This window comes from Colias philodice, chromosome 27 (assembly GCF_061535455.1).
Source record: "Colias philodice isolate Cphi_HAF_F1 chromosome 27, ilColPhil1 Martin Lab GWU primary, whole genome shotgun sequence".
Taxonomy (NCBI): Eukaryota; Metazoa; Arthropoda; class Insecta; order Lepidoptera; family Pieridae; genus Colias; species Colias philodice.
Window position 1 is genome coordinate 1,651,662 of NC_143112.1, and position 24,382 is coordinate 1,676,043.

Sequence of the window (24,382 nt, forward strand, 5' to 3'; positions counted from 1 at the left end):
ATTGAATCATAAAACCTTTGTAACGACAATTCTGGCAAATAAATTTTTCATTTCATTTCATTTCACAGCTCTTAGCCTATTTTTCAGTTAAAAATATCGTAGGTACCTATTTATTACACAATAATGGCTGTCCAATTTAAAAGATATTTTAAATTTAATCCATAAGATACTAGTCCATTGAATAAAAAGTTCTAGAGTGCATGAGTTAGTAACGTAAGATGTTTCTTCGGAAACATGTCAAGAGTCCCTAGGTAATAAACATACTAAAACCCCGGGCCACTAGGAGGAGCCCCGGAGTGGGGGGAGGGGGAAAATGGGTCCATTTTTTCATTTTTCGCTTAAATCTCAAAAACGGTACATGTTAGAGAAAAACTTTCAAGGAAAAGTTGAAAGGCCATAAAATTATCTACAAGTTGTACCTGAATCATTTTTTCCTATATCCTACCGTTTCTGAGTTATACGCAGTAAAACATGATTTTGGCTCAAACAATTTCCACATCAATCGATCAAAAAATATTTCTTTCTTCCAAAAAACTCAAAAGTGCAACTTGTGACCGGTACTGATAGATTGCTCTTAATTAGGTCTATAATTGGTAAAATAAACACATTCCTCCATGGAAGCCTTTAGGAGGAATCGATTGTCAAAATATTATATTATGGTAGTTTGAGTTACTGAACTTGATCTTTTTATTTTTTTCTTCCAAAAAACTCATAAGTGCAACTTGTGACCGGTACAGATAGATTTCTCATAATTGGGTCTATCATTGATAAAAATACCAGATTCCAACACGGAGGCGTTTCTGGTATTTTTATCAATGATGGACCTAATTATGAGCAATCTATCTGTACCGGTCACAAGTTGAACTTTTGAGCTTTTTGGAAGAAAAAAATAAAAAGTTCATGTATCGTAACTACCCTGATAAAATTCAATTCCCCGTAAACGCCTCCGTGGTGGAATCTGGTATTTTTAGCAATGATAGACCTAATTATGAGCAATCTATCTGTACCGGTCACAAGTTGCACTTTTGAGTTTTTTGGAAGAAAAAAATAAAAAGATCAAGTTCAGTAACTCAAACTGCCCTAATATAATATTTTGACAATCGATTCCTCCTAAAGGCTTCCATGGAGGAATGTGTTTATTTTACCAATTATAGAACTAATTAAGAGCAATCTATCAGTACTGGTCACAAGTTGCACATTTGAGTTTTTTGGAAGAAAGAAATATTTTTTGATCGATTGATGTTGAAATTGTTTGAGCCAAAATCATGTTTTACTGCGTATAACTCAGAAACGGTAGGATATAGGAAAAAATGATTCAGGTACAACTTGTAGATAATTTTATGGCCTTTCAATTTTTCCTTGAAAGTTTTTCTCTAACATGTACCGTTTTTGAGATTTAAGCGAAAAATGAAAAAATGGACCCATTTCCCCCCTCCCCCCACTCCGGGGCTCCTCCTAGTGGCCCGGGGTTTTAGTATGTTTATTACCTAGGGACTCTTGACATGTTTCCGAAGAAACATCTTACGTTACTAACTCACGCACTCTAGACCCCCCTTGGACTTGGAGGGACTCATTCAATGGACTATACCTTTAACTACGACTAATTTATTTATCCACTAGCGGTCCGCCCCGGCTTCGCCCGTGGTACATATTTACGTTTTCTCTACATAAAAACCATCCTCGTACTTCAAGGAATATAATAAAAAAAGAATTATCGAAATCGGTTCAGCCGTTCTCGAGTTATGCGCTTACCAACACATTTTGCGATTCATTTTTATATATAAGAATAAAGATATACACTACTCTGATCACTATGTCGAATCACGAATGTTTGTAGTGGGCACGTAGTGGGTGTCGAAATCTTATTAAAGGTACTCTCTTCCCCACAATCCTATATAAGTTACTCTATGATGCTCCACCACCGCGTTGCTATGAACTGTATTTATCAAAGAAATACTCGAACAATTAGAGCATAAAGGAGAATGACCACGGGTGGTATCGGTAAAATTTTAGTTGTGCCACGTATTCGTGATATTGTTAATTCCTATTTGTATTTATAATGATCATATGTATCAATATTAAGTCTTAATGATACCGGATAAATTGAAATAATAGTAAAAGTTATTCTTTTGAAACATGTATGACCACGTATGGAATCGGTAAAATACTAGTTGTGTCACGTGTTCGTGATATTGTTAATTCCTATTTGTATTTATAATGATAATATTTATCACTATTAAGTCGTAATTATACCGAATAAATAGAAATAAAAGTAAAAGTTTCTGTTTTGACACATATATCTCTCTTGCAAGCGTCCTGCGTCATATGTCATAGTTGAATGAATGTGTTCGACGCATTGTTCGACGTATAATTATTTTAAATTATAATGTTTATTACGATTTACTTTTCACATTTGTCTTGTAAATTAAAATATTACCTATGTAATAAATGTAAAACTTAACGTTCATCGTTAGTATAAACTCGATAAAGTATTTTTTTGAAGCGTTGAATAAAACTATTGTTTTATTTTTATTGTCGTGAACTGCGGCTTATTTACATAAAAACTTTAATCGTTTCTAAAAGTACTAACATCAAGCTTTAAATTGAGCTATATTTCATCTTGACACAATAAGTTTGATTGCGATACCAAGTGCCATTGTGATAGTCACTTGGGCACAGATTAGAGAATAGTTACTTCGTAACTTGGGCAATCTCCTTTCAATGTAAGACGTATAAGTGCCTGTAGCTGTGTTGACTGAGTCTCGTACTTTAAAATCGATAGATGCTGTCGTTGCTAGCGGTCCGCCCCGGCTTCGCCCGTGGTACATATTTACGTTTTCTCTACATAAGAACCATCCTCGTACTTCAAGGAATATAATAGAAAAGAATAATCGAAATCGGTTCAGCCATTCACACGTGATGCCGTGACAACGCGAAACGGGTGCAGACCCGCCGCCTTTTTAATTTTTATAGCTTCCGCCGCGCAGCGCGTCGAACGCGGCAACTGATACACAAAAATAATCCTTATGGCATGATTCTGTATTCACGCGCGATGACTTATAACGTATTTCATGTATACCTAACTTTGGTGTTTCTACACCGATTTACATGATTCTTTTACTATAACCTGCCCAGGAGTATGAAGAATAATTGTGCCAAATTTAGTTAAAATCCGTCCGGTAGTTTTTGTTTCTATAACGAATATACAGACAGACAGACAGACAGACAGACAGACAGACAGACAGACAAAAATTTTACTGATTGCATTTTTGGCATCAGTAGCGATCCCTTATCACCCCTTCATAGTTTTTTTTTAAATATATTTCATGTACAGAATTGGCCTCTCTACAGATTTATTATAAGTATAGATAATCCAAGGTATTTTTAGCAAAAAGTAATAGGTATTTAAGTACTTTTTGAATGAAAATCATAATAATTTTGTATTATTGTCTAGAATCTAGATATTGTTTACTAGTGTATAGGTATATAATATTATACATCCTAATTCATAGTGCCTGCATAAAATAATATAAGAGCAGTGATATAAAATAATATAAATGGTAGGGTAGACCATCACAGGAGAAATGAAGTAAACTCTAGTGGAATTTGAAGTCGAATACAGAATACTCTTTTTGGATAGCGGAGTCTATAAACTGTTCTGTGGGAGATAAGAAATTACTGCAACCGACAAACGACTATCGACGACTTCACTACATAGTATAAAACAAAGTCGCTTTCTCTGTCCCTATGTCCCTATGTCCCTATATCCCTTTGTACGCTTAAATCTTTGAAACTACGCAACGGATTTTGATGCGGTTTTTTTTTAATAGATAGAGTGTTTCAAGAGGAAGGTTTATATGTATAATAACATCCATTAAATAGTGGAGAAGTACTGTTATTTTTGAGGTTTCTAATGTGATGTCGTAAATAATTACATTTTTTCCGCTTACATTGCAAACGCAGGCTGAACCCTACGAGTTTTATCAAAATAATGAACTTAGTATTATATACATTGAAAAGGTCTACAGAAAAGTCCGCGATGGTATATGTCTATCTCTTATGGATAACCCACAATAACTTTTTTTGTCATTTACTTTTTACGACAAATAATGGTTAATTTTCGAAGCGATTTTAACCAATACAGCATTAATCCTTAACGAATTAAATACCTTGAATACATTGTTCATTTAATATAGATCTATATGGCCCTTTACACCGTATGATTTAAGGGAATATTTTCGAAGATATTACAGATTTAAAAATTGCGGGACGTAGGGTTTGCTGCGGTACCGGCCGGCCGCCATTGCACCCGTGCGAAGCCGGGGCGGGTCGCTAGTTTCAAATAAAACACTCGATAGACAAATCGTTACATGTGTGTTACAGGGGCATAAGTATCAAACACGTATCAAATATACGCCCGTTGTCAATAACATTATTTTATTAAATCATGTATTTTTCTGAAAATTACAGGTAAATTTAAAATTATAAATATTTTAATTTCCTATTTAATTTTATATCTGGTAAGCAAAATAATTTTGAATGCAACGCACATGGCAACTCTGACACAAAATGTCCGACGGCAATCTCCGAAGTGATGTAGAAGAAGCGCCGTGTGCTAAAAAATCTAAAATTGAACTCCAAAATGAGAAAAGTGATAAAGATAGTCAAATAGAATTAAATAATTTCATCCCTACTAAGGTTTTAAACAATAACACTAATAGGAAAGCAGTGTTTCTACTCGGAAAATTTAAAGACAAAAGTGGTGTGGCTATAGTGATTTTGGAGAAAAATGCATTTAAAGAAGAGGAATTAAGCGACGAAGGATATTTTTCGCCTGAAACAAGAGTTCACACATTCTTTAAGAACGATATTTATGGAAATTTTGAGTGCTATCCGATATCCAAAATTAATGGTAAGATTTCATTTTTACGAAAGTCTCGTCTTATTTTTATCCAGTACATATTCATCATGCATTCTTATTTTATTTCCGTCTTCAATGTGATATGATGAGTAAGCATTCTACTTTGAATTGGACTACCCATATTAGTCATAACAGCTCATAACATATTATTTTATTTAACATAATTCTGCATTGTTACTTAATAGTTAATACTTATAAGTAATTAAACTATCAAAGATGTCAAAGGTCATAACAAATAAAATTATCTTTACTTTCTCGCGTGTAGAAATTATAGTATCTAAAACCATACTTAGGTATGTATGTGATATTTATACTTATTACTTATCACTGCCATATGGTTGTAAATCCTTTCACACGTCGTGTTGTAATTTTGTAGATATTAACGTCATATATACGTAATAGTCGTGATTTTATAATTTAAATACCGGAATGATACACCAATATCTTCATTATTAAAATTATATTATGAATCCAACTCATTAGGAACAAGAAAAACCTCTTTACCTGAGTATTGTGTGACCTTGTAAGGAAACAAAGGTTTTTGCTTATCATTATTCAAATTAGTTTAATTTATTAGTACTGTCTATTTTGTATTTATTGTGCTCATTATTTAACTCGACTTTATAATATGTCAAGATAACGGTTGTATGGGATTTAGGAATTAAGGATACATATTTTATAACTATTCTTATTGAACAAGAAAATGTTTAAAAATCTACTTAATACCTAAAAGCTATTTAAGATGCAAACTTGCTTTAACAGTAGGATTATGTAATCAAATTGAAGCTTTAAATTTAAAATTTACTTTAAATATCTAACGTGTAATCTTACAGGAATAAAACTATGCTAAATATAAAAAAAAAATATATATGTATCTGGTCAATTAAATGTATGTTTATAAAGAAGTTGCTTACATATAAACACACTAGCTTTTCGCCGGCGGCTCCGCCCGCGGTTTCAAAGAAAAACTCGCATAGTTACCGTTCCCATGGAATTTCCGGGATAAAACTTATCCTATATTACTCGTGGATAATGTAGCTTTCGAATGGTGAAAGAATTTTTAAAATCGGTCCAGTAGTTTATGAGCCTATTCATTACAATCAAACAAACAAACAAAGTTTTCCTCTTTATAATATTAGTGTAGATAACAAGCATATAAAGGTGAAACTAATATAAGCATGTTAAAAACAACTTATTTATATTTTCTTTTTATTCGCAGGAGTGAAAACTACAATAATTTATCCCGCTACTGAGAAGCATATAGCAAAGTATAGCAAGCAGGAGGTTCATATAGTTTTAGAATCGCCCGACTGCTATAAAAATTTGACGCTACCACATTTAGAGAAGGAGCAATTTAATTTACAGGTATGTTTTGTATTTATTTACTATCTGTGCATGCAACATCATGTATGGAATTATAAAACTAGCCTAAGGTAATTAAAATATTTAAATATCAGCTATATGGTGAAAGTTTCGTCTAATTTGGTCTATCCGTTCTAGATATAAGTAGAACCAGTTATATAAAAATTGTAAAAAAAAAATGTATTTCTGTACCAATATACATTTAGTTTTTAGCAGATATTTCAATATTACAAACAGACACACCAATTTTATTTATTTGTGTAGTCTAAAAATACATATGACTCATAGTGAAAGGTTTTAGTGAATTGAAGGTTGTGATCATTTTGCTGTACTATATTATGTACATTTTGTATAGGAGCTAGCAACGTTGACAAGAGAGAATTTTAATATAGTTGGTTCTTTTATAAGTATACTGTTTCTCTTCCTATTTCGGTTAGAGTCCGGGCTGTCTGGTTGCGTTTATTAGTGCGCATCTTATCTGCACGGGAAAATATCCGTAATTTAAAGTCATTTATTAACGCGTAATTTTTAATCTTTTGCCTTTGGATAGATCCATCAGACATAATTTTTTTATTGCAAGACGTTTTTTTCGTTGTTAAATAGGTGCCATACGCAATTTTTTATTTCAAAATAATTAAAATGTCATCGAAATAAGTGAAATTCTACTAATAAACGCAACCACTACCGCCAGCCAGACAGCCCGGACTCTAACCGAAATAGCAAGAGAAACAGTATATCAAAAACCCAACTATACTAAAATGACCTTTTTTGAAACGTTACTAGCTCCCATACCAATTATACATAGTGAAGTAATAAAATACATGATTTCAGAGTTACGCAATTTGTCATGGTCCCTTTTGTTTGCTGCAATTTCTTAGTTTATTTTGGTCTGTTTATTTCAATAATGAATAAGAATTTTATTGACAGATTGTTATGTTATTCTTATTTGTATATGTTTCTGTGGTGCACATTAAATCTGTCCAAAAAATGAGTTAATATACATTTCCAACCACTTGTATTTTAAAATTTGCTTTTTTTATGTAGTTAAGTGAATCTTTACTGTTTGTAGATAACTATAAGTGCAAGTAGTATAAACTTTTACGTTTTTTCTCTTAAACCTATCATTATTGAAACATATATTTATATTGTATGCAAGTGGAAGTATATTTTGTATCATTTATAAACTATCAAATCTTAATTTTAAGCAATTAAATCTTCATTTACTAAAATTATTATCACTTAACTCTGTCCAACAATAGCAACCTAAATAAACAGACATAAAAATGAAAATTAAGTTATGAAAAGGATTTATTTTTTTATTTGTCAATATTATTTCAAAATCAGTTGTTCCTTGTTTCTTTGTGTGTGTTTATTTTATTGTGTAGACTTGTTTATATTTAAGCTATTGCATAGCTTCTATCGCGGGCCTTGAGCGCGGGGACCGAATCCAGAAATTCCGTAACAAAAAACCTCACGCTCCCCACGGGGACGGGCGGAGGTGTGGCTTGAAGGCATAGCATGCAATAGCTTTACCGCGGCAGTCCCCGAGTGACACACGTCTTTTTTTTTGTTTTAAATTTGTGAAATGAAAATGTGAATAAATATGCCTATCTTGTTACAGTGGGTCTATAACATACTAGAAGGCAAGAGCGAAGCAGACAGAGTCGTGTACAATAACGAGAGTGAAACGGAGGGCTTTGTGCTCGTTCCAGATCTAAAGTGGGACGGACTGACGAAGGAATCGTTATATCTATTGGCTATTGTGAGACAGAGGAATATTAAATCGTTGAGAGATTTGAATGGAAGTCATTTGCCGTTGTTAAAGAGGATTAGGGACGAAGGGAAGGTGAGAAATAGCAGTGTTTGTGTATTTAAGAATTTGTTTATTAACAAATTATTTGTATACGATTTTAGTTCAAGAAGCTTATATCTAATACACTGAAATTTCAGTACGAACATTAACTTGTAACAAGAAAATATGACGTTGAATGACGCCTGTATGTTTTTTTATCCCTTTCACACCTAACATAAAATATATAAAAAACATACAGGCGTCATTCAAGGTCATATTTTCTTGTTACAAGTTAATGGTCATAGCACAGTATTACCATTATTTCCTACAGTAAGGAATCGCCTTTGATGTCGCGCGATGCCGCCGCCAGCGTAGGTACTTACGCTGCCACACGAAAATACGCTAGGGTTGCAACAAATGGGAAATAAAACAATTGTGATTATTAATATTATGATGAAATCTTTATTCATATGTACATTCAAAATAATTGCGATTATTAAATCTGATGTAATTATTTGTTCATAAATATATAAGTAATTACAGATAAATATTATTTACGTGGACACTTTATTTTTGGATGTTCTTAATTGTATATTATAACATGTAACTAAGTAATGCATTCGCATTGGGATGTACAATCTGATTAGAAAATAATGAGGACAACATATACATAGCTTTGATTTTAATTCAACAGATACAATTAATACAATCTTTCTGAAATATTGTTTCCTTCTGGGATTTCAATGTAGATTTACATCCGTAAACCGAACAGTTTGTGCGCGCCATATTAGAATATGTAAGTACCTATGTATAATAAAATTATTACACAAAAAATACGACTGCGTCATCCTTTCGCGCTAGGTAAAGCAAACTAAGCGTGTTTGCTTTACGCGGCCCGCGTCGCCCGACCCCCGCCAGTTCCCCTCCGTTTCTCTGCACAAGTACATTCGTCGCACTACTGTAGGAAATAATGGTAATACTGTGGTCATAGTGCAATCTCCAGTGTATTAGATATAAGCTTCTTGTTTTAGTTACTTAATTGACAGATAAGAATGAAAAAGATATTACTTACATGTGTTGCAAAATTAAGTAATTTGATGGCTCAATAGTGAGTTCTTCCAGGCAACCTAAGGCATAAAATAATAAACCATAAAATATAAATAGACAGCAAGTAAAATAATATCAGATCATGTATACAGGAAAAACTAAATGATAATAATCTGGTTACATAATTGAATCTACTTAGAGGTTTATTATTCTAAGTTTATTTAATAAAAATTATGTCATGTTCTGATAGAGTATAGTAATTGGATCAACTTAAGTAGGTGTTTGTAGAGATGTATCTTTAGATCCTTTAAGTTTATAAGCTTTGAGAATTAAGTACTTATAGGTGATGTAACCTAATTAGTTATAATGAACATTAATATTAATAATAGAGATGCATTTTTAAATTATAATTTTACTAGGTTTCCGCCCGCGGCTTCGCCCGCGCAGTCAAAGAAAAACCCGCATAGTTCCCGTTCCCGTGGGATTTCCGGGATTACATCATTTTCCCGGGATAAAAAGTAGCCTATGTCCTTTCTCGGGTATCAAAATATCTCTATACCAAATTTCATGAAAATTGGTTCCGTAGTTTAGGCGTGATTGAGTAACAGACAGACAGACGGACAGAGTTACTTTCGCATTTATAATATTAGTATGGATTCTATGTAATAATTTTCTTATAAAAATCTTGACGACGCGGTTGGCGCAGTGGTAAAGTAACTGCCTACTGAGCTGATGGTCCCGGGTTCGATCCCCGGTCAGGGCAAATATTTGTGTGATGAACTCAATTATTATTTATTTGTTCTTGGGTCTGGGTGTTATCTATATATGTATTTATAAAAATATTGTATTTATCGTCGCCTAGTACCCACAACACAAGCCTTAATTGAGCTTACTGTGGGACTAGGTCGATTTGTGTAATAATGTCGTATAATATTTATTTATTTATTTATAAATTGTTTCAGAAAGCGATTTTGGACAAATACAACGTGCCTGGCAGTCAATTGCGTATATACCTTCACTACCAGCCATCTTTTTACCATCTGCACATTCATTTCACATACTTACAGCACGAAGCCCCAGGAATATATGCGGAGAAATCACATCTACTTGATACAGTCATTGATAATATCGAAATTATGAACGATTACTACAATAAAGCTACATTACCCTTCACAATTCGTGAAATGGATACTCTCTTCAATATATACGAAACAAACGGCTATGTTGAGAAGATTAAGAAAATTATTAATAAGTAAAACTGTGAAAATGTTGGTGAAAAATATCTTTGTCGAACTAAGATCTCGTTTGAGAAGTTGTAATGTGTATATAAATACCAATATTGATTTTAGCAAGAATTGTAATTTGAAGATTAGCATACAAGCTAATTGTATTGTTCTCAACTATTATAATAATAGATTGAAAAGAAGTGATAGTCTCTCGTCGATAGAGAGCCTCTCCGATTATTCTGATGATGATGAAAATAATGTCACATGTAGTATTCCTATTGAGGAATTTTGCTTTGTAATTCCAAATTCTATGTCGTGCCTCAAAATTGACAAAAATACTATATCGTTCAGGATTCTGACTGAACCGAAAAATGGCAGTTTTTATTCAGAGTTTTTGTCGCCGAGCTCACTGGAAAATAAAATTAAAGTCTCCACTATGGTTATTAATTTAAAAGCCAATGAGGAAGTTAAAATTATTTGCGGCAACTGTTCAAATGTAATTTCCAATGATGGTATCAAATTTGACAGGATTCTAGAGTTGCCAACCTCAAATTTGGATATGTCTGAATGGTTCTGTCATGGCCATGGACACAATCATGGCAACACTTCAAGCAACATAGAAATAAAACCAAATAAATTAGATTTTCTGTACCGATTAACATTCTTTGTAGTAAACAATAGTACATTAGCGGAAAAGACGAACAAATTCAATATGCGTAGAACAATATATCATTGCAACCGTTGCTTAGCGTGGCTCGGCTTAAAAACTAAGGATACAGTGAAACTTTACAATTCCGAAGTGAAATTATTGCATAATAATATAGAGAAGTACGCATTTACTCATAAAAATAGTACAGATAATATAAGCATAGATGATTTTATTTTTACAATAGAAATGATGATGAATGAATTCAATTTAGGGCTCCAGTACACAGTTATGTATAAAATAGTTTTGGAATGCGCATTTTCTGCGGCTAATAAACAGTATTTGCTTATTTGGGTGATGGACAAGGAATTGCAAGTGTTGAGAAATAATGATGACGTCATATTGAACGATAAAATAAAACTAAAGTCGACGTTTTTAACGAAAATTTTGTATAAAATAGAAACTAGTTTGAACGAGGAAGTAGAAGCATGGTTATCGGACCCAAGTGTGATTTCCACAGACATATCTAAAACTATGTTTTCTAACGGTGTTGATCATTTGCAGAAAATGTCATTGAAAGTACCAGAAATGTTTCGATATACGAATGGATTTTGTGTCAGTTACTTAAAGGTTTAATAAATTAATTATTTGTATTGGATTTTTTTATTTATACCTTACAATTATAAATATTTCAGGGTTGATTCATTTTCAATTTATTGAATCATGAATATAGGCTGAAGCATGAAAACAGGAAAAAATTCAAACAACATGTATATTTAAATAATTTTTATTTCAATAATAACATTAAAATTATTCCACAATTATAATATACATTCAATTGATTATTATTATATGTATTGTACAAAATGAATTGATAGTGAAACAAAACACACAATTCTCCCTTAATTTTACATAATTTTCCTCCATGTAGTTTCAAAAACAGGTTTATTAATTATTATTTTCCATAGAAACAATTTTATTCTGAATCTAAGTTTTACAATGTGACAATCAATATAGTACATATTTATTATAGGTAATATTATTTTATTATAAAAATAATACTTAACAATATGTTAAAAGCATCCTATTTTTAAATAACAATTATATTCATAATAATTTTTTGCTACTATGATATCTGGTGCGCTTGACTGGGGCCATCTCTAAAGTGTGAAATAGCATTCACAATAATGGAGTAGTTGAAATACCAGAATAAGCCAAAAACAATGGCAAATAAAATATCTGTAGTGCTTAGGTTAAGAAAAAATCATGTTCAGTTCACATCCTAAACATTCTATTCCATATATTATGTAGACACAAATACACATGTTACTTTAAACACAAATAAATATTAAAGTGAAAGTAAAAAAAATACCTTCAATACCTCATAATGTATACCTTCTCTCATTCTTATAGAAAACCTATTTCATTTGTATGATGATTTTTTTAAAGAAATAAGTAATATTTCTCATTAAGAGGTAAAAAATAGGGTCAGGGGTTTTCTAATACACAACAGGAAGTGTTAATTTATAACAGAAATTGATATTGACTTACAATTAGCAGTTTAAGGAAAAATAGGCCAATTATAAAGTCCATAAGTCTTAGTAGTTTTGTTATAGGTTTGATTTAAATTTGTAAGAAACAAGAAATATATTCATAGGATTACCTCTTTATTATGATATGATATGATCTAATCTTTAAATATCTAATATTCTGGAAAAGAAGTATGTGCATGTAACTAAATTAAATAATTAGAATAATATGAAACATACCCATATGAATGACTCTGTTTCTTGATAAAACAGCTACATCTTAACATAATATCATTAAATAAGTAACCTAAAATCTCCCAAAACAAGTTAAAAGTTAAGAAAAGTAATAAAAAAGTTTGCAACTTACTAGTCTGATTAATTTTAAAAAGGATACGAATCACCACCCTTTCCCAAGGTTCTACCATATACAGCTCCGTCGATACCAAGTATCTTAAATACCAATGACTAATAAAGGCACGTACTTTTTTAATTAAATCCATTTTGATTTACTAGAATCAATTGTAAGTGTAACACACGAATACTGAATAAACGCAGAAGCGCCCTGTTACAAGTTTTATTCCAGTATTGACGCAAATGAATCGACTATAGTAATCGTTATCCTTGTAAATTATTATCCTCAAAATATGTACAACACAATATTTATGACCAATTCAACACTACGCACTCGAATTCCCAATGTTCAATGTTCATGTGGTTCATTTCAGAATGTTTTGAAATTTCAATGACAGCCAGATGACAGCTTTCAAAAAGGACATCTGTCGATATGATAGGTGAAATATTTTAACTTTTAATACCTAATATGATACGTAGCATTTGGTGCACATCACCATCGTACAATTGGGTTAAATAATTGTATTCTTTTGTAAAATTGTAAACACCGCACCGTTTAGAACACAATCTCGCTTGATTGATTCCTGCGAGAATTGAAATGGCAAACCGACTTAGTTAACGTACAATATGTATGTAAACATCCACTTGAGATTTGCGTATATTTTGTGCTACAGTTTTGTAGATCATTTTTTATTGCAATTAAACATGCAAGCGTTTAATATTAAATTATATCCCTCCTCAGGACATCCATTCATGTAAAGTCAAGACTCAAGTAGAGTTAAGTGTAGTTCCATGTCCGTTTTTTATCGCATTCACTTTTTATGTGATTTTATCGAATTTCTATAGAAAATACCACAGGAAAATACCTACTAGTGGTGATTTCGTCTGCTCTCAAATAAAAATATTTAAATTGGTCATAGCGAGCTTTAGTTGTTAAAATATGAATTAACCAACAAAGTATTTTGTTCAATTCGAACAAGTAGCACAAAATATTATGCGAGATAAAAATGCAAGTGTGTTTGCTTTTTTTGCCAATGCGCGTCGCAACGCATTTTATTGTGTTTTTATGCCTGTAAACAGTTTGGAAGCTAGAGAAGAGAGAGATATTGTGGATAAACAGAATCACTACATAGAATGCGTAGCGCATTTGAATTAAGTATATTTTATTTAGCTTTGGACGTACCCAAATCAGCTGCACATTTTTTTCTAATAAATATTTAATTTATGGGGCAGATGTATGAATACATCTGTTTTGCCGATTGATTTGATTTTTTGATTCTTTAGGGACAAGTAGGTGAAAAGCCATCTGTGTTCTGCCAGATTGAGACATTTTTTCCTTTATCTCCACCGGGAATCGAACCCAGGCCCCCTTGGTTACACGCGTTAACCAATTTAATAAAAGAAGGCGTTCGTGTGAGGTGTGAGAGAGTAATGTACCTAGTATGATAATATATTTATATAATACTAGCGGTCCGCCCCGGCTTCGCCCGTGGTACATATGAAAAATAGATGTTGGCCGATTCTCAGACTTACCCGATATGCACAGAAAATTTCATGAGAATCGGTCCACCCGTTTCGGAGGAGTATGCAGACTAACATTGTGACACGAGAATTTTATATATAAGATTTATTTTATTTAGATATGAAAATTAATGCCAGTATTCTTTAAAACACCGATATCTAATCATGAGACTGTAATATTTTCTAATAGACTTATAAATATTGTGTAGAGCTAGTATATATTATATTAACACTCTTGTTTTTCATATTATTGTTGAAAGGAAAAGATAAAATAAACACGAAAAAATGTTTGAAAATGCTTTATTAATACATTTGTTAAGACAGTGTGACCTTACAACTAAAATAGTAATTGGTATCAGCCATAACTTAAAGTACAATGTTGCAAGCTCTTAAAATTATTTTTTTACACTGGTATCTTTCGCGATGACAATAGTTTGTACTTATAATTAAAAATGCAAATAATTCTAGCTCCCGAGGTATGGTTATAATAATTTGACATTTCAATATATTATGAGAATTTTATTACAACTAAAATGTTCAAGCTAAAATCATATTTACAGGAAGCGATTAATATCTGTTAAAATATTATATATTCGATTCTCAACGGCAATGTAAAGTTGCCAGATTAAAAAAGTAATTCCTTAACATGGTAACATTACTAAGCGTGCATATAATTTTAATGCGATTACATAAATGGTAAATATATGATAATTGTACAATAATTGACTATGTATATGAATTTTTATATATGGTAATATTAAAATTTGAAAACTTCAGTCTTAAAAAAGGCACATACACCGATTAGTGATTAAAAATAGCTGCCGTAATATTTATTTAGTATAATAAGAATTGGCACATTTATTGTCCATAATTCTAACTTCAATTCCATTATATAATTGAATAAATACAAAAATACTGTTATTTTACCGCGCGGTAATCACAAACCAAGCTACAATAAGCTAATATTTTTAAACATTTGGTCTAATATAATTATTACATTTAAGTTAGGAAATGTTACACATATAAAAGTTAAAATATCATATTAAACATTTTATCCATACAAGTTAAGAATAGTATAACTCCTATCAAAAGTAGGATCATGCAAATACAAATATCATTAAAATGTATTACCATTTGAGGTAAATACTATACATATATTATTGTATATATTTTTATATATCACACTATCAAAACTCGGCGTAAATCTATAATGCATAATATAGTAGTATATTATATCACGAATATTATTCATAAAGCTTATCAAGCAACATTTCATTAAAGAAATAAATATATACTCAGTATACATGAAAACTAAAATTACATGAAAAAACCACTTCAAATAAAGATCCATTAAGAACCGATAATCCTCAAATACAATTCTATCCTCATCCTTAAACAAGCCTATCCTCAAAAGACCGTTCATCCTCAAATATATTTTCCATCCTCAAAAGTATTTTTCATCCTCAAAAGTATTTTCCATCCTCAAAAGTATTTTCCATCCTCAAAAGACCTCCCATCCTCAAATCATTCGAGATATTCCGTATAACCTTGGGCTCCTGTGAAGATAACATCGATCCATATTCGCGCAGCTTCACCAGATGGCGCCATTAAATAATATCGCCTTTGACGAGTTTTAACTATGAACGTAGTTTGGGGATTCGGCGATTTTGACGTATTGCCGTGATCTAGGTATACTTCTTCTATGACCTGGGGGAAAAAATAATAAGATATTTCATACATAAATCAATGCATTTTTTTGTAGTTGGGAAGTATTCTTAAAGTGATTTCTTATTGAAGAGGCTTTAATGCTAATCGCATGTAATTTATTAAAAAAGGTTTAAAAGTACTTCTTTATTTTGTATTTTATTCAAATCGTATTACTACGTAATACAAACATGAAATATTTTTTTCTCTTTTGTCTCAAATCTCATAAACTGATTTCGATGAAATTTGATGTCACGGTAAGTACCTATGATATAAAAAACAATGAATTTTTTTTTAAGAAAATATAATTATATACCTGAAAGTAAGCGCCTCCACGCGGTTTCTTCTCAGTTTTGTCCCAATAGTAGACGAGCGTTTTCGTTTCGCGATCGAAAACGAACCACCTGTTAAAAATACAAAATTATTAAAAAAATTATAAACTTATATATTTGATTATTATGATAGTTAACATAACATACTAGAGAGATCTATACCTTCCTTGTTATAATAATAATAAATTCTTTATTTAAGAGTAACAGAGACCCATTTTACACACAATACACAAAAATCATTAATACATAATATATAACAACCAAAATATATAACCTATACTTGTATATTTACTAAGAAATGTAACTGTACGGGTTTGTATTATTCATAATCATAAGGCATTAAAATTATTATATTTAATATGAATTAGCGGTGTATGAATTAAGAATTATCGAATCCCGGTTTATCATAACCAAAAGGCAAAAAATCTACTTAATAAAAATTAACAATTACATACCTTTTGGACCAAGTATGAAACTTGGCCCCGAGCTTGTGCAAGTATCCGCGACACGAGCTCGAGTTCACCGTCACGTAGGGGCATAGCTCCACTTGGTGACCTGCGAATAGTAAATTAATATAAAATATAGACAAATATTACATTACAATTGGTTGTTTTAAATTTTTTATCCATTATTATTTTGTAATATCAATCAGATTTCGTAAATATCTTCATTCATCCAACAGTCCATAATTTAACTTATAGGTAACTCTTGAAATTCTGCTTCATAATTTTTAATCTCTATATCTCTACTTTCACGCATAATCACGTACTCTCGCAAGTTGTCATCTCTATCAATACTTTAATCTTTATTCTCTATTCTATGAATGTATCATCTTTTTTACAATCCAAAACTACCATCTTCATCTTTACAACTCCTACATCTTTAATTGTACATCTCTCTTTCATAATAGTCGCTGCTACTCGCTATACATTTACAACTCTACAGCTCTATGGCTCTACAGTTCTACAACTCTAATTCTACAGCTCTACGACTCTACATCTCTACGGCTCTAAAGTTCTATAATTCTACAGCTCTAAAACTCTACATCTCTACATCCCTACAACTCTAACACTACAGCTCTACTTACCGGCGGACTCAACGTGTGTGCGCAGATCGAAGTCGTCTCTATCAACGGGCAAGTAGCGAGTGAGCGGCCGCTGCCATTCGCTTGTCGTACCGCGTCTGCTTCTACGCGGCGCGTTGCTGAGAGACACTGAAATATAAGAAATATTGTGTTTAAAACACGATAAATTAATTAGTAGTTTAGTAGATTTGATATTATCGATAAATGGTTGGTTGGTAGTGGCCCTGCCTTCCAAGCCAGAGGTCGTGGGTTCGATTCCCACCCGGGGCAAATATTTGTGTGATGAACATAGATGTTTGCTCTGTGTCTGGGTATTAATTTTATAAAGTTTTTATTTAAAATTATTATATGTTTATCAGCCATCTGGTTTCCATAACACAAGCGAAAGCTTAGTATCAGATCGTGCCGTGTGTGAAAATTGAACTGAAATATTAATTATTTATTAATGGGGTGTCCCATAGACAAAGAAAGAGTAGAATGAATTCAATTGCGGGATATACATATAAGTATTATCGTGTTGTCACCGATCCTCGATAAGTGTACAAAGTTTAATTAAATCTGTCCCTTTAAAGTGGGTCAAAATCGAGGCCAAAGGAGTCAGTTACATAGAAACATACAAAGAATCTAATATTGGTTACAAACAAACAGATTAAACTAATATAAGCGTGCTGAAAAGAATACTGTTTTGTTATTCAACTGTAAATATTGAAACCAAATACCCACGGGGTTGTATGACTTTGATGGTAATTCCATATTAATATGCAATTGAAAGTTCAATTTGAGTTTGAGTTGTAACTTACATATATTATCCCTGCTGAAGTCCGACGCATGGCTGAGCGGTCTGCTGTCATCGCTGTGTTTCTCGTCTTCAGTCGATTCGGTTCGCGAGTTTCGTACTTGCAACTGTTGACAAACATACATAATAAGAAACGAGGATGAAGAGGATATTCGATTGAATTGAGGATGGGTAGGATATTTGGTTTATGGACGTTACGTTTGAAACGGGATGTGTAAATTCATAATTTATAAATAAATTCTCTTTTTATAATAATGTATAATGTAATGATCATTATGGAGATTTGGTTATCATTATTATTGTTCTTGTTCCAGTTTTTTATTTTGTAAACTATTAAGGCTATAATATCTTTATTACAATTCTGTTGTTAAATTAAAATTTTCAAGTCTATTAGTCTTATCGTCTTATTATTCTAATTTCGCTGAAAATACTCACAAATACAGGTTTTGGTGTACAGTCAAGGCCCCAACGCGAACTTTTTAAGAGCGTCAACCACACAGACATAATGTGGTTAGCATTTGTTTTTTAAGTTATGTTTTATTTTTGAAACTATTTATATATTTATATATATAATTGCACTTGTTACAAAACAATCTGTTTGGAAAGTGTAGAGGTTAAATTGTGTACAAAGAATTGCTTTTAAATATAATTTATTTAATGAAATATAAAAATAAATGAATTATGCAATAAAACGAAGTAACGATTAATATAAAAAGTATGATGATAATTGAGTCTGGCAATAAAAGATAATTAAACGTATCTTGTAACGAATTCTGCCAAGCCATATAAAATGACTTAGCACATAGGCTTCTTTTTATTCAGACAATCGATCGAATGAAACCGAGGGTTTCAGCTAGTAGGTACAACAATTTTACTATAATTATAATTTATAAATAAGAAAAAGGAAGAAGAAAGTTTGTCTTTATTTCACGGTACGTACCAGTTTTACTTTCTGATTTTTTGTGTCGGGATATAGAAGCCCAGAGTGTCACCTGCTTCTTTTTATCACGGGCGGAAAGCTAGTACATACATAATAATACAAATCCCGTTAAAACGTTTTACAAATGAATGAGCATCTACTGCAATAAAATTTTCAGTAATGGCGGCATAAATGACATTTTATATAGCGCGCGGCAAATTTTGGCGCGAAACCGAAATATAACGCTGCGTTCATGTTCGTACAAAATATTTTCATATTGTGTTTATTACTCGTTTCGCTTATAAACAATAATTCCCATTCCATGTAATGTCTGGTGATAAAATAACGATTTATATTATATAGTTATTTATAAATTTAAACCGTGTAAATGTGCCTGTAATTACGATTTTGAGAACACGTATCTTTTGATGTAAAAACCTTCGAGTCAAATCGTAAACTTATTTTTTTGCGATAAACATGCGTACGTGTTTGTATTTATTAATTTAATCAATAAAAGATATAAATAGAGCCACATACATATTTAACTTCTTCAGTATGTTTGATTTCTATAGAATATGATGACTGGAACATTATTAGGTACATGTTATAATAATAATTATAACTGATATTCACTTTCAAATATAAAATTGTGTTCCTATAAATATAATAGATGTATATGTACAGTAGGTATGTACGTGTAAACTCTAATTCTGATGAACAATTTTATAAAGTGAAATCTGCAATTATTGATTAGTTGATAAAACCATAGGTATGATATTAGTTTTATCCTATTAATTTTCAAGAACATAAATTCGCCAACAAAATCTACATAAGTACAGGTAATTAATACAGAGTGTATGTCAAGACGTGCGTGCACGATCACGGTCAAGACTAGAATGACCAAAGAGTAAAGTAATACATACGGGAGAATGACATTGAAAACGCTAGGTGTCAACGTGATATAAATATATTTGCGGGTACACAAATAAAATGGAATTGGCTGTAAAGTCGTTGCTCTGATAAAATGAAATTCAATATACTCTTAAATCTTTATAGCTTGATATTATTGCTGATCTAATTTTGTGTAGAGCAAAATAGAAATTGTATGGAATGTTTGAGAAATGCGATTTTTTCATTTTTGTATACTTTATAGCAAGCTTTTTATTGATGGTCTGGAATGACAAACGGATAAATTAAAGCGAAATATTTCTTTGTTTAGTTCATTATTATTAAAAAATGTCAATTGATTTCGTGTGAACGAAATTCGAGTGATTAATATATTTTTTGAAGTGTAAGTTCTCAGGCATAACCGTCTCGTCATGGAGTAAGGCGATGATTTCGGTATCGTTGGATCTTGCCAAAGAAGTTTCACTTCTGACACGTGTGTTCGGCACACACGCCCTTTTTTATTATTGTGAAACTTGTTCTTGTTCTACGAACGGAGTCGGGGGGTCAGTTGTAAAAAAAAATTATAAACGATTCAAACATATGAATGTATTCGGTATATATAAACATCTATTTCTGACGAGACGTTACGTCTCCAGTATTCAGCATAAAGACATCACAACCCACGCGTTTTGTTTATAATTTGCACACCATTTATTTTATTAACTATTACACATGTTTAACGTATCGTAGATATTTTTATTGATATGATTAATGTTGTTTTTATGATCAAGCTTCAATCTATACATGACTAGCAAACCCGGCGAACTCTGTTTCGCCACCAGAGACACCTTTTTTTTGCTATAAACCTCACGGAGCCTTTCCAACCTTTCCAACGAATGCAAAACCGTGGAAATCGGTTCGTGCGTTCGGGAGTTAGAGCATCAGGAAGAAAATCCCGACTTATTTTTATATAGTAGACTAACGTACTCGTATTGATTGAGTAGTATTCTACTACTAAGTATACTAAGTATAGTAGGTATATGCTACTGTACGTATACTATGATAGAGTAGGGCTTATAATCACGGAGGTCAATTATCAAGGAATATAGCAGTTCCCAGGAGGTATTATCATTAACATTTAAACACTCTCCTGGGAAAATTATGTTAGATACCTATATGCCTCCGGAAGCAAATTTGTTAGCTATCAAGTGACAAATAAAGGTAGGGAATTATACTTTAACTGTAAAATACTTTTAAAGGTATGTAATCGCCACACCCTTATTGCATGGATGCCATGGATGCTTATGGATGCTTGGGGAAAAGCTCTTTCTGGGCTCTACTATACAATGTGTAAAATTGCAAAATTTACATTCGTACCAAAAAAGACTGAAATACTTATTAGAAAAAACGACGCTACGTGCGAAGTGCGAACCCCTTATTAAATTTGAAATTATGAAAGCTTACATATTTTTAGGAGCCGAGATTAAAAAAAATAACTAATTTCCATATAAATATGTACTGCTACGAAAATGAAAAAAGAAAGCTATTAAATATTTCAATAAACCGCTTATAAAAAGTTACGTGTATAAATATGTCACCAAAGAAAATATTCAAGGGCAAATTTCATTGCATTCCACAAAGAAACGTTCGTTTTTAAAAATGTCACCGTAAATCACTTCAAACGTGCGCGGGCGCATTATGACTTATGAGACGCATTGCTCAATGCTCATGTGTTTGTATTGTGTATCATTTGCATACGTTTGACGCATTTTCTAGTCTATGTTGACTATACTAAAACTGTAGTAAGATTTTTTTAAAGATGGTAGATGCCAATAACATTAATTTTTTCAAGGTATTTTTTTATTTGTGTATTTAAAATTTTTAATTGGACTGTTCACTGTATACAGCTTGTAGTCTACACCATATTTATATTTACGTATTTTTTCAGTTATACGTTTTTTATGGACCTATGGAGTTTCTATGTATATTAAGTTTCAAAACACAGCAGCTGTGTGCAATTTTAAAGGTATTTAGAGGCCCTTAAAAATAAGTGATTTATATTTTCCAGTGTCGTTAATTAGATAAATGAGAAGTTGTGTATGCAGAAAACAATATTTAGCTATACTTTTCTGTGGCTATACTTTATTATCAATGCATTTTCAGTTTTAATAAAGAAGTACATGTTTTTATTTCTGCCTGGTTATTACTTATTATATTTCGTTTTACAGAAGCAACTGCGCGTTAACTATGACTGTTCAAATATTTGATAAATAACTTTATGACACACAGCTTTCTCTATTATTACGGAACAAACACACTTGTTTTGTAATGTGTGTACATAGTGTCTAGTCTTGAGTCTTCTGTTAAAGTATTATACATGCGAAAGTTTTTGGTCATACAAAATATAAATATGTCATTTTTTTCTATGTTAAGTGGGGAAAAAACAGACAAATTAATACAAATATTACTAAAAAATTTAAGTGGTTCTCTTATATAATCACTAATAAACTATATACTTAGTTGAAATTTTATAATATTATGTCTTAGCTTTCAGGTCTATAACCATTCGTTTACAAGTAAAGGTGTAAACATAACAGCTCTTGTTTTAAAAATATTTTATAATAGACTAGCCGCTCCGCGCGGTTTCATCCTCGTGGCTCCTCTCCTGTTGGTCGTAGCGTGATGGTATGTAGCCTATAGCCTTCCTCGATAAATGAGCTATCTAACACCGAAAGAATTTTTCAAATCGGACCAGTAGTTCCCGAGATTAGCGCGTTCAAACAAACAAACAAACTCTTCAGCTTTATAATATTTATAATAATAGATGTACGCTATTTCCATCTGTTTACTGGCACCTGGCTGGTGTTTAAAACACCACCGGGATTGTTTAAAAAAAATAAAAAGATTTTCTAGCAAAAGTGACATATTAAGTGTCGCTTTCTAGACAACTCAATAAAACATGAAGTAAGTTCTCTGCCAATAAATTTACCGAACCGCCTAGTACAAAATTTACACGATATTTTGATGATTCTTTTCCTGTGAATCATCAAACCAATTTACTATGTCAGAAAAGCATAAATTTGCAACAACATAAAACCTCTTTACACTTTCACAATTAACACACACGAAGAAAAAAAAAGCAACTGTCAAAAGTCTTCCCGCCAAAATTTGACGTTAACTTTTTTAACGCACTAGTCACACGGCATACAGCCAGGTTAAGACTGACACTCGCCGGGGCAGAATTAAATGGGTTTATTTTAGTTCCCTTAAATCGTGGGCGGAACATCGAATTTCTTGTTTACGTGCGTATTTCAGTTTTTTAATGGGTTTGTTATTATGATTATTAATGTAAGCACGCGCGAGCATTGGCTGGTTATTAAAAATCTAAAGATTTCCGTGGTATTTCGCATTATATTTTGTTATCTTGGCCTACATTATTTTCCATCAAAGCAAGTAAACATTTCGTTCAACAAAGAATACTATAAATATTATAATTTACAACATGAACAATGATTAATCAACTTCATCTTTCGTTTATATTTCTTCAACTAGGCATCTAGATTATAGGTTATTGTCTGAGTACAAAAAGTAGGTAACTAAACTAGCTCTCTGGCTTTGTTTATAATTTTTAACCGACTTCCAAAAACAAAAGGTTGCAGATATTTTCGTCTATTGTGAACCGATGAATATTTTTTTAATACTGCAGTCTGCACATATACATATTATTAAGTTGAAAGTAGTATATCAAAGAATGTCAACTTACTTAGTTTAGTGATAAATTTGATAAGATAATGTTCATTTGAAATGTATTTTATCGTTGAGAGGTCCTCGATTTTATAGTACTTCTTAGCTTTATATTACACCGTTTGGCGCCAACTAAGCTATTTATGGCACAGATAAAAAAAATATTGAAGATTTTAGTTGAATAAAAAAAAATATGTGAAATGTAATGCATGATGAAACGTTAATAATATATCAACTCTGTTTGTATCCTTTAACTCAAAATAACAGAATAATCAAATGATTTTCCGAGGTTTATGTGAATTTTAATTTTAAAATAATAAATTTAATAAATATCCTAACCTTTTATTTGATGCTGAAAATGGTGAAGAGAAATCTTTCTGTATCTTTCAAAACACATTTAAACCCCAATAAAACACCGCTACGAATTCCTAGCTTCATTAATTAAAAGGGACATCACAATATTTCAATGTTCGGTTAAAATTAGTTAATTCTGTACGTCCTGACGTAATTTATAAATGCG

General features: G+C 31.7%; 4 protein-coding genes across 5 annotated transcripts in view; 2 read left to right on the forward strand and 2 right to left on the reverse strand.

The window, feature by feature from the left end:
* The first annotated feature begins 4,539 nt into the window (after positions 1-4,539).
* On the forward strand, positions 4,540-10,380 carry Dcps (Decapping enzyme, scavenger). The gene is made up of 4 exons (XM_089711664.1): positions 4,540-4,912; positions 6,141-6,286; positions 7,905-8,129; positions 10,085-10,380. Exons 1-4 carry the CDS (start codon positions 4,570-4,572, stop codon positions 10,376-10,378), a joined length of 1,008 nt encoding a protein of 335 aa, XP_089567790.1. The 5' UTR covers positions 4,540-4,569; the 3' UTR covers positions 10,379-10,380.
* Positions 10,381-10,388: 8 nt separating this feature from the next.
* Positions 10,389-11,647, forward strand: LOC149476494 (uncharacterized). The gene has a single exon (XM_089711663.1). It carries the CDS (start codon positions 10,389-10,391, stop codon positions 11,628-11,630), a length of 1,242 nt encoding a protein of 413 aa, XP_089567789.1. The 3' UTR covers positions 11,631-11,647.
* Positions 11,648-11,762: 115 nt separating this feature from the next.
* Positions 11,763-13,228, reverse strand: ghi (ghiberti). Its single transcript, XM_089711727.1, has 2 exons — positions 12,918-13,228; positions 11,763-12,233 (listed from the first exon to the last, which is right to left on the reverse strand). Exons 1-2 carry the CDS (start codon positions 13,021-13,023, stop codon positions 12,121-12,123), a joined length of 219 nt encoding a protein of 72 aa, XP_089567853.1. The 5' UTR covers positions 13,024-13,228; the 3' UTR covers positions 11,763-12,120.
* Positions 13,229-14,679: 1,451 nt separating this feature from the next.
* The window catches only part of LOC149476496 (uncharacterized), an 82,288-nt gene continuing 72,585 nt past the window's right edge, over positions 14,680-24,382 (reverse strand). For both annotated transcript variants that reach the window (XM_089711735.1, XM_089711736.1), the window contains 5 exons: positions 18,316-18,418; positions 17,519-17,644; positions 16,887-16,986; positions 16,416-16,503; positions 14,680-16,102 (listed from right to left, as the gene is read on the reverse strand). In XM_089711735.1, the coding sequence (XP_089567861.1) occupies positions 15,920-16,102; positions 16,416-16,503; positions 16,887-16,986; positions 17,519-17,644; positions 18,316-18,418 (600 nt within the window). In that variant the 3' untranslated portion in view covers positions 14,680-15,919. The remainder of the gene's footprint in view (positions 16,103-16,415; positions 16,504-16,886; positions 16,987-17,518; positions 17,645-18,315; positions 18,419-24,382) is intronic.